This window comes from Saccostrea cucullata, unplaced genomic scaffold, assembly GCF_032062105.1.
Source record: "Saccostrea cucullata isolate Sc308-1 unplaced genomic scaffold, CSIRO_AGI_Scuc_v1 ctg5149, whole genome shotgun sequence".
NCBI lineage: Eukaryota > Metazoa > Mollusca > Bivalvia > Ostreida > Ostreidae > Saccostrea > Saccostrea cuccullata.
In genome coordinates, this window is record NW_026941382.1 from 106852 (window position 1) to 122500 (window position 15649).

Below are 15649 nucleotides of genomic sequence, written 5' to 3' on the forward strand. Positions count from 1 at the left end.
AATTTGTTCATAACTTTTAAAGACCTTTACGATGAACAAAAAGTCTTTTCGATAAATGTTGAAATAAAAAATCAGCGGAAGAAGAATAATAATAAGAAACAGAAGAAAACCACAATAGGTCTTTCCACAGAAAGGTGGAAAGACCTAATAATTTCAGTATGCCCCATAACAAAAATATTGCTTTACTTCTTCCTTCCCATTGTACGCGTGCGCAGAAAAGTTGAATAAGTATTAGGAATGAATGTAAGCTAGTGGACCACAAATGTTGATGCAGTCTTTTAAAAAAGTTGTTAGAACATATTTCTCACCTTTGCATGCTCCAGTTAAATGTTGTTTACAAGTTTGAGCTAAAAGTAAAAGCGACGTGACCTTTACATACACGAAAAGAACGAAACGGTAGATACAACCTTTGTTTTCCGGCACTTATATTGTGCAGTCTTTTCTTGCTTTACAGTGCAGTTTAAAAGTCATATCTTCGCTATATACTCATAATGTTCATAAGTCTTTCTGACTTTCTCTGTAAGCTACAGATATCTTTTAAAAAAGAAGCCCATGAATTTGACTCATTGTGTTACTTCAAATGTTCGCTTTTAAAGTATTACTGATTTATCTTTTTTAAAAGATTTTCTGCAATACGGAGAAAATGTTGGTGACGTCCGAGGATCCAGTGGAGATGATTTATTGTTGGCAGAAATAGAAAATCCTGTGGGCTTTACCTGTGGATCTTCATTGGCTCACAGAATTTATGTAAGTGGCAGTAAAAGTCAGTTCAAGTGCATGAAATTAAAATTTAGACAGAGTGTTCATTTTATTCGTTGTTCCCCATTTTTCATAAAACAAAGAGAAAGAACTTCTTTAGTAAAATATATAGAGACAACAAACAGTATATTACAAACTCAAAAGTCCATTTAACAATATAAATCAGGAGAAGAGCAAATACAGGCCTCTAAAACATCAGAGTTGGGATCAGGTGCCACGGAGGAGTGAGCATCCCCTGCCGACCGGTAACACCTGCCGTGTTGTCCTTGTCATGATAGCAAATACCGTGAAAATCCGTCGATAGTTTTAGTGTGTAAATAATGGCCTAACAATTTGTATGAAAAAGTCGGTCAGTATTTGACTTAATGAATAATGACACCAGTATATTGCATTTTCTGAAAAAGCCAATGTATCGACCATAGAACTTACAAAATGATGACTTTAAACGAGACCGCTGATATTCTTGTTTCTTTAAGTTGTAAGTCAATATAATTTTGCTGAGCGATTTAGAAATTGTTCATACGTAGAGCATGCTCTTGCGTATCGAATCAGCCGAGGGGTCGTGTTTGTGTGTATGTTATTTTTAGCGTGTCCAATCATTTTGTTGTGTAGTACGTCATCAAAAAGTGGTGTAATGAGCCTCCTTAAGTTTTAAAATTCAGTACAAATGGTATATCTTTTTTTTACGTTGTAAACGACTTGGTACTTAACTTTTCATTATGGACAAAATTTCAATTAAAAGATAAAGTAAAATTTACTTCCATCTAAATTTTAACGTGGTTTAATTTTTCAATTGTTCTTTCCTTCTTATTGGTTAATTGTTATAAAGAACATTCTGAGAATTTTGCATTAAGGTCAGACGAGACGTTCCTCAAAATCTGTATTGTATATCTTCGTAATGTATGAAAAATATTCAAAATTTTAATAAAATTCTGATCTCTAAACCAGTTTCTAAACGTTTTCAGAGAATCCAGACACTTAAACATTTGAAATTGGAAAATTATTTTTCTTCCCAAAGGATTATATAAGAAAAACTACCACTGGTATTTTGCAGAAATGCCTGGTAAGGTACCTCAATTTTTTGTTAAACATGTTTAAAAGCAATACTTCAATGACAAACTCCTGGAAAAAATTATCTATTATTAAGGAACGTCTCGTCTGTCCTTAACAATACTAGTCCCCTACCGGCAATTGTATGTACCTCAAAATGTAATTTCCACAGGCGCTTTACGTTTTTTACCTTTCTTTTTATTATAAATAAAAAATCTCCAATACTATTATAGTATATGGGGATTTTTTATTTATGAAAAGAAAGGTTAAAAACGTCAAGCACCATAATGCCGGTTGTATAGGGGATTTTTATTTATGAAAAGAAATGTTAAAAATTTAAACGTCAAGCGCCTGTGGTATTTTTCTAATTCTCTCAAATGACTTTTAAAGATATCATAATTATAAAAAAAATAGTTATTATCATATAGTTGTCAAATTAAAAACAGTTCATTTATGAATATGAGGTACTTAGTATATAGTTTGTGACATTTTTATTTCATGATATGTCTTAAAAATATGGATTCTGCCAATAAGACAAGATTTTTATTGATACCATTTTGGGGCCCATCAGGCCAGTATGTGTAGATTATATTTTAAGGACAATTTTAATGGTAATTGATTTAAAGATCAAGGAACCATTACATGTATATTTACCCATTTTCCAGATCTACACAAATGGCTATATTACTCTTGATGGTGACTTCAACAGTGGAAGACCTCATCTGTTTTCAAATCCGACTGAAGTACAGCCGAGCTCTATGGTTGCTCCTTTGTGGTCAGACATTGACATGACTAGAGATTCTAGAATTTGGTATCACTTCTACAATAAATTCACAGCTGACTCGTCAGTTCTGAGCCAGGCCCGGTCTCTGATTGTGGAGAACTACAGAGATTCAGTTACAGCCTCCAGTTTTGATCCTAACACAGCTTTAGTTGTCACCTGGGAGAATGTTCATCCTGCTCCTGTATCATCCTATTCCTCACAGGTAATGTTTGTTTGTTTGTTTAACGCCCCTTTCGAGAATTTTTCACTCATATGGAGAGCTGCAAATTTTGTTCTATACTCGGCACTGACGGCCATTCTGCGACGCGGACCTCGGTTTAAACATGTGTTTAGTACAATTCTCTGTTGATCTTGGACTTTCAGTAAGGCTGACATTCTCGAAGTTATATAATCAGGGTCTGGAATTTACACAACTTTCATTCACTGTTGAAATACACATGGGATAGAAATCCGGGCGAATTTCAACGAGTGTAGCAAATATCCAATAACAGCGTCTCGTGTGGCAAAGAGATGGGACTTAAGTTGTCTCATCGTCGTCAACAACAATTTCAAGTTCCTGATGTTATTTATTTCTTAACCGATTAGAATCTATTCGCCATTTGACAGACATTAATTACGTAGCGGTGAGAATGCCACGCCTAATTTCCGAAAGTCCAAGAATGACATAGAATTGCACTAAAAGTCTCATCGATCTTAATTAAGGACCGGTCTCCACGTCCCACAATAGGATTCGAACCTGCGATGTAATCATTTATTGTAATGATCATGAAGATAGACATGTACGTAAAATTACGTAAGTTTTTTTCCACAGGGCCATAATTCTGCTGTTCAATCCATGCGTAGAAAAATATGTGATTTAAAAAAAAACCCACATGGAATTTTTTTGTCTTCAGTATATACCGTAATCAGAAAACGTACAGATACACCTTAACAATCAACATTGTGACATATATTTTGTCAGGGATAAGCGAAATTGCTAGTTGTTCACTGCCATTTGGAAGTTTGTTTTCTATTGCACAATAGTATACAATTATTGCTGTTTTTTTAGGTCAGTACGATGATTTAGCCACCTGAGGAGTATAATATGTGAATATATATTGTACTTCGAAGGTGGCTTAAAAATAATTGTTTTATTTTATAATTCAATGTTGAAATTATACAACTCATTACTTGTTTGCATTTGAATTACAAAGAGAGAAGCTGTTCGAGTCACAGTGTAAATTAACATTACCAGTCGTATAATTTTAAAAATCTGTTTTTATGGGTTACCATGAAAAAAGAGATACATTTATGTCAGGCTCTTCTAAGGGATAGATTTTGAAAGGATGGATGATTATCAGGGGAAATTTTCAGCTGGAAAAATTAACGTCTAGAAAAAAATGCTGGGAGAGTCCATGTACCCCCTTTAACTATCCTAACCCAAATTATATGTTCCCTAATGTTATGTTCACATGAGTAAAAATCGGTAGCAGACTAAATAGTTTTCCAAAACTATTTGTATCAATTTTGAATTAATTTCTCGTTATATTTTATATCAATGTAGAATAAATAAATCCTTATATTCACCTGGAACGTCACGTGCTGTTGAATATAACGTGGTATTTTTTCTATATTGTTGGATCTCAACCAACCAGAGATATAGGAATTATTCAATCATAAAATAAAACTCATTATATAAAATTGCTGGAGAATGATTAAGTTTCAAGCAAAAACGTTTTCTTTTTATTTATTTTTTTTATACAGAATGCTAGTTTCCAGTTGCTGATGGCCAGTGATGGAGTGACCACCTACACAGCCTTCCTGTTTAAACAGTTGGACTGGGTCCCTCCCAAACCTGCCCTGCTGGGTTACAGGTGTGGGTCAGATGACTTCTACAGCCACCCTGCTTCCCTGACCAATCACATGCTACAGGAGGTCATAAACAATGGATATAACAGTAAGTGTGGTGTACTTTTGGTGAAATTTTCTATCTTTACAGCATTATAGTTGATATACATGTATACATAAAATTGATCAAGTATGTAAAATTAATTCAGTATTCTAAGTTTATATTAAGTGTTTGTAATAATGCTTGCTTGTACTATTTATTATGATAACACTCAGTCTAATACCAGTGACGTAGCATTGTTTTTGAAAAGGGGCCCGGGGTGCCCCAGAGAGAAAAGAATTTCAACCTACTTATAAAAAACTTGACAAGCAAAAAAAAAAAAAAAAAATGCCCAAACTTGAAAATTCTATTTCGTGAAGGGGTGGGTGGGTGGGGTGTCACCTTCTTTAGGTACCCAATTTTCTTCCCAAAATACAAATAGCATTATTTGACCCTTACTCTTACAAAAAGTGGGGGCCAACCGGTCTTTCAATGAACATTTTCAATAGTAAGAAGTTATGTCTGGAAAAAAGGGGGCATTTATAATTTTTAAAGTTTACAGTTTAATTATTTTGTGATGTTTTGTTTTAATTGAGAATACTTAACATGCAGTACATTACAACATATGTTTTAAAAAATACATATAACTCATTTAAAAAATAAATAACGGGACGTTCTAAAGATGCTAAATATCTATGGGAAACCCCCCCCCTCTTTTTTGTTTTTACAAACACAGTCAGTTGCCTGGTCTAGCTGGATCCCATATAGTGAAGTGGATTAAAATAGTTTAATTTCATCTAAAACAATTTATAATTTGTTACTATGTTATTTTTAGCTGCTTAAATTCTGCAGTCATGCTTCTCTGATCACACATAATTTGATCGGGATCGGGAGTCAACTTATCGGGCGTGATGACCAGCGCGCCAAAATTCAACAGTCTGCCATTTTTAGGCCTGCTGCTGAGACATAAATAAGGTCTTTGGCCGCTACAGTGAAAAGGGGTTTTAAAAAGTATGGAAATAGCTGCATACAAAGGTTGAGGTTAAAATGTATGTCTATAGATGCCAATACTTCATAGCCTTTTAGTACAATTTATTTCCAAACGTGTCCCTGAAAAATTATTGCTGTAATGGTATAGTCGTACTCGTAGCATCGAGGGGAGCCTGCATGCTTCTTCTCCAAACATAACTTTACTTTTCCTATTGAAAATGTTCATTGAGAGGATGGTTGTTCCCTCCACAACTTTTGTTGCAGTATAGTCAAATAAGGGTAAACAAATTCGGTAGGTTCACACCGAAAGAGGCCCCCCTTAAATAGACTAGGACTTTGATGTCATACGGGCCCATTACAAATTTTCATAACCATCTTTGTCCAGAATCATGAATAATTTATTCAAGCTTATGTTTTTACAGACATGGCCACTCGTAATTCCACAATGATTTGTAAATGACATGCCTATGGCTGTGGCATATATATACTTTTTATTTACAGATGAAAGTAAACCAGGACTATGGATTTACAAATTGGACCAAATGAACAACTTCATAAACTTTGCTGAAAAATGCTATACTTGGATGCAAAACCTCGGAAAACCAGGTTTTTCAGCTGTTGAATTGGCCAACACAAAATTTACCAAGTGTCCCTGTAGTGAAGACAGGATAAAAAAAGATGGGCGCTTTGTCCAGTACCCGAAGCAGCCCAACTGTTATGTATTGGAGTTCTCACCATATAATATAACAGGGACAAGGGTAATGGGACTAATATCTAATGCATTTTAAAAGTTTTAACTTTGATTCATTATATACCATAGTTATCTTCATTCTTGCTGGAAAGAAAAGTTTCGAAGAAGTTAAACGTTGTGTAAATAAAATAAAATTTTAAAGTATTGATAAGTGTTTGTTACTAGATTCTATGTGTATAATCTTAAGTTATTATAAGTTGCGGTTTGAATTTTTAAAATAATTTTATTTTAAGAAATGTTGTTACTCAAGAAACTCCACCCATTCCAATCTGATCAGCACTGGGAGAGAAGCTGGTTTTATTTACACTGAGCACCCTATACATAATGAAGCTGGGGCCAATCTGAAGGATGAAGAACCACACAACTACTGCTGTGTACAATCCAACCTCTGTAGTGAATTCCTCAAACTGAGAATTTCTGATACCTGTGAATTTTACAGCCCACTCACATCAGGTTTAGAATATTGTGCTAGACTTGACTTGATCTTAAACCCCAAGACATTTCAGAGAATTTTGTCAGACCCAGCTGTCACCTTTTTTATATTGAACTTGAGCCTATTCCTGTTTAAATGTCGGTTGTTTTTCCTCTTCAAGGTTCCTCCTTTGGAGACCCCCATGTCAGAACACTGGATGGTCTAACCTATACATTTAATGGACTGGGAGAGTATGTGATGCTGACTATGGTAGAACCAGAGACAAACCTCACTCTACTGGAGATACAGACTCGTACAGCACAGGCTGTCAATGCTAATGGAACCAAGATAAATGCCACAGTCTTCCATGCGTTTGTTATCAGGGAAAAGAATGGGGGAGAGGTTCAGGTAGAAGTCAACCTCGCAGAAACAGGTGAGGGGAGATTTTACATCAAGGGAAAATAACTCTACATGTGGAAATTTCTTTTACATGATGCATATGAGTCTCATTCATTTAATCCTGATATGATCCTTTTCAAGGAAATTCATGCATTTTTCTATGTTTTGAATATCAGGGTTCGACACTAACGGTAGCCTGCTGGCCCGGGACAACTGAATATTGAGGTTGGGCTACCAAACATGCCTCTAAACTTGCCCTGCAGGGCTACTAAGAATTTTACTAAATACTCACTTAGAGCAACAAAAATAATTATCAATTACACACAATGTATCTAATAATTATTAAATCTATTTTCAAACGTTTATAATTATTTTTTTTGTATGTCAAAATTGTAAAATTTCAAGGTGATTCGAAATACCCTAAATGATTATATATGTGGACTTTTTCGAATAGAAGAATGTCTAAGGTACAGTCATAGAGTGGCATATAATTTCTACCCGAAATACAGCCAGAATGCAGGATTTGGCATCTCTATTTTCAAAATTTTCCAGCACCCCACCAATTCTATCGCTTCGCGCCTCGGCCACCAGCCTTCGGCTGCTGGACAACTAATACATGAACAGGGCTAGTAGAAATTCTAAATGGTTAGCCCTGCTGACAACTATGGTTTAAAAGTTAGTGTCGATCCCTGAATATGTTTTTCAACTAATCTGTAGTAGCATGTTAAAGATTAACAAAGTTTTTCAGACAGGAATTCAATGTTTTGATTAAATTTTTTTTTCAGGCATGATTTTGTATGCAGACAGAATAGATATCACCCCACAATTCTATGCCAGTGACACCTATACATATTACAGAGCTAATTCTGTATTTATAACTAGAACAGGAACTAACAGAGTAGAGATTCTTTTCCCATCAGGTAATATCAACTAATACATGAATCTAAGTGATCTTAAAATTATATTTTTCAGAGAAATATCTGATACTGGTGTTAAATATACAAGATTTCGAGTATACCTGTTGATGCATTCCAGCTGATGTTATCATTGACTTTAGCAAGAGTACTAAATCTTGTCACATTTTAGGTATAACTTTTGACATGTCTCTGAATCTCGGAATGTTGGAGTTAACCACTGGTGTACCAGATTCGTTGTCCTCAACGACAACAAACTCTGGCCTTCTGGGAAATGTGAACGGAGATATCAAAGATGACCTGAAGACGCCTAACGGAACTCTTCTTCCCTCGAACTCAACAGAGAAAGAAATCTACCACAACTTTGGAGAGCTTTGTAAGATCTTTAATACTATTCATAACTTTAAGAATAAACAATAATTCCATTTTTACATCACCAGAGTCTCTCATGGTCGCTGGTGTGCAACTAGAAATGGATGAATTAATTTTAGGAATTCAACCCTAATTTTATCCATGGTTTTAATTACAGGGAGAGTTGAATGTGACAAGTCCCTGTTTGTCTATCAGCATGGCTTGACTTGTGCCTCCTACCAGCAGACAAACTTTACACCAATATTCATGGAGGACTTCACTCAGCAAGAAATAACCCGAGCTCAGGAGGAGTGTGGGGGACCCCAGAACTTCAACTGTATTTATGACTTCCTGGCCACAGAAAACCAGGCCATTGCTAACGTCACTAAAATAGCTTATCAGACAGCTTTGGAAGAGGAGAGAAGTGCAGGTAGGAAATGAGCAAAATCTGCCTAAGTTTGTATATACTTGTACATGTATTTGGCTTTCGACAATCAAATTTGCAGATATTTAAATTGAAAATAAATTGTTATAAGGATTAATAATGCATCAGTGATCGACCTAAACTATATTTCACCTTTTTTTGCAGCCAACACAAGGCCTATCATAGAAGGATTAGGTTTTATCAATACAGTTGTGGGTCAGAGCTTCACAATTACAGCCAATGCCTCAGATGCCAATGGAGACAATGTGACTATAGTGATGCTGAGTCCAGTAAATGTGACCTCTGCTACTCTCCCTGGGAATGTGTCCTTCTCTTACACCTACACCCCACAAGACATGACTCCTTACGCTGTAGAGTAAGTTCATTCTGTGAAGACTGCAGCTTATTAACTCTGCATAATTTCTTGTGCCTTTGTTATTGAATGTCTATGGTATAATTTGGAATTCTTCAGATTTGACCCCCAAAAATTTTATAATTTATTTTAATTCTTCATGAATTTGTCTCATTTGGTCTGATTAAAGTTTTGCTGTACGACTTTTAATATTGTTTCTTAACTAAGCTCTCTTTGCTGCCCAAGTTATATAACCTGATAGATAGACTGTACAGTTTACATTTATATAGATTTTAAAAATATGTATGTTTATTTCAGATTGTATGCTATTGATTCTTTGAATGGAGTGTCCAGGGTATTGTATGAACAAGTGTTCCAGTGTTATAACTGTAGTAACTATGGCAACTGTAACAACTCCTTAGCAACCAGCACCAGTATATCCTCATTCTTCATTGTATCATGTATTTGTGATCTGGGATGGACAGGTAAATAGTAAGAGATACATGTATCTGGAAAGAAATCGGTGTTAAATTTTATTTTTTGGATTGGGAAAGAGAAATGTCTTCAACTAAGAAAATATTAATGGGAAGTAAAATGAGACTTGCAAGTGGAAATTTTATGGTCATTGATGAAAATTTTGATTAAATCTGAATACTGAAGCACTGGATCTATACACAGATTTTAGTATTAAATACTATTTGCTAAGCATGAATACATTTTTTATGTACTGCATGGTTGATTAACTATATTATTTTGAGAAATACAGTGTTAAAAACTTAGCACTTGTCTTACTTGGATGTTTTATGTAAATCCTGTGAGATATTTTTGATATTTTAGGTAACTCCAGTGAGATATTTTGGATATTTTAGGTGATTCCTGTGAGATTGATATTGATGGTTGTGCTGGTTCCCCTTGTGATCCCCTCAGTAACTGTACAGACAATTCAGCAGCTGAGCACCAGTCAACAGGAAGGGCATTCAAGTGTGAAAACTGTCCCCAAGGATACCAAATGACAGATACCTTTAAGTGTTTGGGTATAAAGCTTTTTGTGTATCCTTCATTTGCAGGTGTAGTGGGAGAGGAGAAATAGGCAATGGCTGCATTTAGTTTCTTTAAATTTACACTTTAAAAAATTATCTACTTTAATGAAGATTCTGAGTTTATATTTGACTAAATTGTAAAAACATTTAACTGGATTTGATATTTCAGATATTGATGAATGCTCCAACAGTTCTCTGAATGGCTGTGACCAGATTTGTACAAACACAGAGGGAAGTTACTCCTGCTCATGTAATCAAGGATACAGATCAGCAGGGACAATATGTCTAGGTAACTACAAGAATTTGAATAGACAATTCAAAATAAACATGATGTATATTCATGCTTTAAAAGCTGTGTACAGTAAATGTACATGTTCAAAATGAGTTTAATTTGTCCTTTTTTGATCTTGAAAGTTGTTTTAAATTTGTTTTTCCAGACATAGATGAGTGTACAGAAGGAACCAGTCACTGTCAACAAGGCTGTGTGAACGCTGTAGGTTATTACAATTGTTCTTGTGTTGACGGCTATTCCCTCCAACCAGACGGACTCTCCTGTGTTATACAAAGTAAGTCATCTATGTTATATAAAGTATCCTGTGTTATACTGTTAAGTAAACCTTCTGTGTAATACAAATTTATACAAAATGAGTATATTTTTATACAAAGTAATTATGTTGTTTAATATAAAGTACCAAGTGTCCCTTTTTCTACAAAGGAAGTATTGTATTATCTAAAGTAAGTTTAGTATTGTAAGAGAATAAAAGTAAGAGATTAGAAGTGACTGTGAAATCCAAAATTCTGAAAGGAACATTTAAGTAGAAAATATTCATGTAAGGCCAAAGTTTTCATTTTTTTTTGGTTTACGATATGCATTGGGCGGTCGAAAAATTAAAATAATTTGGAACCTTGGCACATTTTTTTCTCGAGTAGCATTTAAATATATTCAAATAAAAATAATAAACACATAAGATTTTTCAACATTATTATTTTTTCTTACCATTCGATTTTATGTCAACAAAAAAGAATCAAGCGTCAAATGAGCCAAGAACAGAAATGGGAGTATCAGAGGCTCGATCTGTTTCTGTTGATGGTTTTCATTCTTCTGACTTACAAGAACGAGTTTCCATAAAAGACACATTGCAATGGGACAAATGTGGGTAAAATTAAGTGAATTGGCTATTCTTAGGTCAGCCTTTCCACTTATGAAAAAGTTTTTTGAAACTCCGAAAGTGATGGATTGCTTTCACAATTTAGAAACGTGTGTCTAAGGACCAACCTAGACCCAAAATTTAAGGAGACATTTCTCCCTCAAAAAAATTTAGGGAGAAGTTTTGAAATTTAGGGAGACTTCTTGGCGCGCATATGTGGCACACATTGATAAATCGTTATAAAACTATTTCATTGTTTATAACTTACATACATTTCAATAATTTTTCTTTGTAAACATTGTATTTAAAATGATTAAACAAGAGAAAAAGAATCTGAAAAGATATTTCCCCCAGTTACAAGGTACAGTCAAACTTGTTTTAAGAGGCCACCTTTTGGAAGTCTTGAAACTGGCCACTTAAGACAGGTGGCCTCTTATTCCAGTTTGCCCTTGACAAAGACATTCGGGCAATGAATAAACAACATTAAGCACTACAGTTAAATTAATAAAATTATAAAACAGGTCAATTTCACAAAGGCTTTTTATCTGTATATATAATAATTCAAGCTCATTCAAAAAATTATTTAAGAATTAGAATTTTTTACGGTTTTGTGCATGTTTCTATTCCTACATATTAGTTAAACAAGAAATACATGCATTGCCTGACTATTATCCTTTTTTTTTTATTAAGAAAAAACAAATACACAAAAATACAGTTTAATGGTAAATAAAATAAAGCACAGAAATTTAAGTAAGAATATGTCAATAAAAATATAACTTGCATATATTCAAAAATAGTCAGCAGTGTAAACCCCCCCCCCCAACCCCCCAACCCCCCAACCCCATTAATTCATCGGCAATTAACTCTCTTGCTGAAGTCTGGTAAATTTTATTGTTTAGAAAGCTGTCAGAATTTCTGTGTAACATATAAGACACAGAAATAAAAAAAAAACCAATTGACCATAGAGATGTATTGACACAGTTGAAAATCATTCCATAACACAGGTGTCATATGCAGTAGAGCGTGACTAATCCCTATCGATCGTCTGTTGATAGTGAAATTCACGAGATAATCATGCCACATGAAGCACTTTGTTTTCACAAGAGTAGCAATTAGGGCTTCTACATGAAATCAAAATCCAAAAGGTGTGGATTTCTTTAGGTAGAGGAAAGTATCAATTGTATTTAAATTATTTTTATTTTTCAATCGGCGATCTTGAAAAATAATTACAAATTGATCTAACAGGATTTTTTTTCATAAACACAGAGTTCAGTTTATCTAATAGTAATTGCATTAATAGCTAGGTTAAATTGGCTATCGGGATATAATTACCCAAGCGAATGAGTTTAAAAGACATAAAAGAATCACAGCAAGTGACGAAATGGCCGCCTATTACAGTGTCAAAGGGGCTGTGGGTGGGGAATTTGAGTGGCCACTGGCCGCGTTACACAGGTGGCCGTTTATTTCAGTTAAAATATATAGTAAAAATAATCGGGGGGAACTGAAAGTGGCCGCTGACTGCAAGTGGCCGTTGATTTCGGGTGGCCGCTAAGACAAGTTTGACTGTATATAAATATCTAGAAAAAAATAAAACCACATTGACATTAAATAAAATTTACTACTACATGTACTACTATTGGACTTTTACGAGAAGCACTGACTTCTACAGTTGACGGTTTACTTGGACATTTAAACTTGTATCATGCACGGAAGCACAGAATTGATAATGCATAAGAAAACCTTTCTAGTGGTCATAGGTATGGTGTTAGGGGCACTAACATGTGAAGACCAGGCGTTGAGGGTAGAGTGGTTGTCGTTTTCGTAAAGGACAACTGATATGTGCATTGAAATAACCCGTTATTTTGGTTAATTAAATGTTGAGCTAAATATTTATATCATAAAAGAGCTACCGTACATAGCCATGAGTGTTAAAGTAAGTGTCAACTGTAAAAGTCAGCGCTCCTCGTAAAAGTCCATTAAAATGTAAAAGTTTCTTATAGTCAGATTAATTGTTTATCAAACATTTTTTTCATTTCTTACATAGTGGCACAAAATTAATCTTAAACTTCTAAAATTTCTCTTCTCGTTTGATTTCCAGGCTTCTGGCATAGTCATAACTTTGTTAATTTCTCTTCAAACTTCGTTTTTAGCTCTACTGGTCAGAGACCAGAAGAGCTTATGCGATAGTAAGGTGTCCGTCGTCCGTCCGTCTGTCTGTCTGTCCGTCTGTAAACAATTTTTCAAAACGCTACTCCTCCTACAGTTTTGGTCTTATTTTAATATGACTTGGCACACAAGTAGACTACACTAAGATACATAAAATAGTGCATCGGTTTTTGATTTCGATGAACGGTGTTGCCATGGTTACTAAAAATAGAATTTTCTTTGAAATTCCTTTAAAACGCTACTCCTCCTACAGTTTTGGTCTGATTTCAATATTACTTGGAACACAAGTAGACTACTCTAAGATACATAAAATAGTGCATCGGTTTTTGATTTCGATGAACGGTGTTGCCATGGTTACTAAAAATAGAATTTTCTTTAAAATTCCTTTAAAATGCTACTCCTCCTACAGTTTTGGTCTGATTTCAGTATTACTTGGCACACAAGTAGACTACACTAAGATACATAAAATAGTGCATCGGTTTTTGATTTCGATGAACGGTGTTGCCATGGTTACTAGAAATAGAATTTTCTTTGAAATTCCTTTAAAACGCTACTCCTCCTACAGTTTTGGTCTGATTTCAATATTACTTGGCACACAAGTAGACTACACTAAGATACATAAAATAGTGCATCGTTTTTTGATTTCGATGAACGGTGTTGCCATGGTTACTAAAAATAGAATTTTCTTTGAAATTCCTTTAAAACGCTACTCCTCCTACAGTTTTGGTCTGATTTCCATATTACTTGGCACACAAGTAGACTACACTAAGATACATAAAATAGTGCATTTGTTTTTGATTTCGATGAACGGTGTTGCCATGGTTACTAAAAATAGAATTTTCTTTGAAATTCCTTTAAAACGCTACTCCTCCTACAATTTTGATTTGATTTCAATATTACTTGGCACACAAGTAGACTACACTAAGATACATAAAATAGTGCATCGCAGAGTTTCCGAAAACTATCGGTCCTACCGGCAAAACCGATAGAAAATCGAAATGTCCGATGAAATTCGCTACAGTATCGGTCCGTGTGACCGATTGTGGTGAGGGCTTGTCCTGATTAATTTATTGTACTCTAATCTATTGCAATATCTTCATAAATGAAAAATTTCAATGCAGCAAGCTCCTATTCTTCGTAAATATCCATTATCTTATCCATTTTGCAGTTCTACTTGACTTATTTACTTCCAAAAACGATCGTTTTTTCCTAATCCGAATTTCCTCCATTCCTCTGTTATTGGTAAACACATGCAGTATATAGGTCAAGAGGTGCAATGCCCACCGAGAAAACGTAAAGATAATTTAAAATTTACTTTTATTTTGAATTTCTACTGCTATTTATTTATGATTCAAATTTACAAGTGAGAATTAAACTTTAAATTTTAAAAAGAATTCTAGAAACCTTGAGAAGTTTTCTTTTTCAAGAATCAACTTTTTTGTAATTAGTTGTTTCTTTCTCACAATATTTACTTGGGGCTAGTGACTTTATTGCTGCCACAAGCCTGTGTGACCTGGTGCCATGTTTGAATTAATTATAGTTGCATTTTATATTCCTGGGATCACAATCAGTGTTTGTGAGCCACAATTCTTTTTACATATTCAATGCCATTATCTTTGAATTACATCTGACATGAGAAATACACTGTATACTTTAAAATTTATTCGGACTGATAGAATATGTTTCGGACTGATAGAACACATTAAGTCATCAGTCCGAATGACTGATAGAAAAATTTGGTTTTCGGAAACTCTGGCATCGGTTTTTGATTTCGATGAACGGTGTTTCCATGGTTACTAAAAATAGAATTTTCTTTGAAAATTCTTTAAAACGCTACTCCTCCTACAGTTTTGATTTGATTTCAATATTACTTGGCACACAAGTAGACTACACTTAGATACATAAAATAGTGCATCGGTTTTTGATTTCGATGAACGATGTTGCCATGGTTACTAAAAATAGAATTTTCTGTGAAATTCCTTTAAAATGCTATTCCTTCTACAGTTTTTGGTCTGATTTCAATATTACGTAACACACAAGTAGACTACACTAAGATACATGAAATAGTATTTCGGTTTTTGATTTCGTTGTACGGTGTTGCCATGGTTACTAAAAATAGAATTTTCTGTGAAATTCCTTTAAAATGCTACTCCTTCTACAGTTTTGGTCTGATTTCAATATTACGTAATACACAAGTAGACTACACTAAGATACATAAAATAGTGCATTTGTTTTTTATTTT

The 15649-nt window shown here is 34.3% G+C and overlaps 1 protein-coding gene across 1 annotated transcript in view; it reads left to right on the forward strand.

Moving 5' to 3' along the window:
- Positions 1 to 628: 628 nt before the first annotated feature.
- The window catches only part of LOC134257740 (serine-rich adhesin for platelets-like), a gene marked incomplete at its 3' end in the record, with an annotated part of 27962 nt that continues 12941 nt past the window's right edge, over positions 629 to 15649 (forward strand). Inside the window, exons 1-14 of the mRNA XM_062740336.1 lie at positions 629 to 747; positions 2475 to 2795; positions 4337 to 4529; positions 5952 to 6208; positions 6435 to 6654; positions 6795 to 7046; positions 7798 to 7932; positions 8099 to 8302; positions 8456 to 8707; positions 8867 to 9077; positions 9372 to 9538; positions 9923 to 10087; positions 10263 to 10382; positions 10531 to 10659. Of these exons, the coding sequence (XP_062596320.1) occupies positions 2568 to 2795; positions 4337 to 4529; positions 5952 to 6208; positions 6435 to 6654; positions 6795 to 7046; positions 7798 to 7932; positions 8099 to 8302; positions 8456 to 8707; positions 8867 to 9077; positions 9372 to 9538; positions 9923 to 10087; positions 10263 to 10382; positions 10531 to 10659 (2533 nt within the window). The remainder of the gene's footprint in view (positions 748 to 2474; positions 2796 to 4336; positions 4530 to 5951; positions 6209 to 6434; positions 6655 to 6794; positions 7047 to 7797; positions 7933 to 8098; positions 8303 to 8455; positions 8708 to 8866; positions 9078 to 9371; positions 9539 to 9922; positions 10088 to 10262; positions 10383 to 10530; positions 10660 to 15649) is intronic.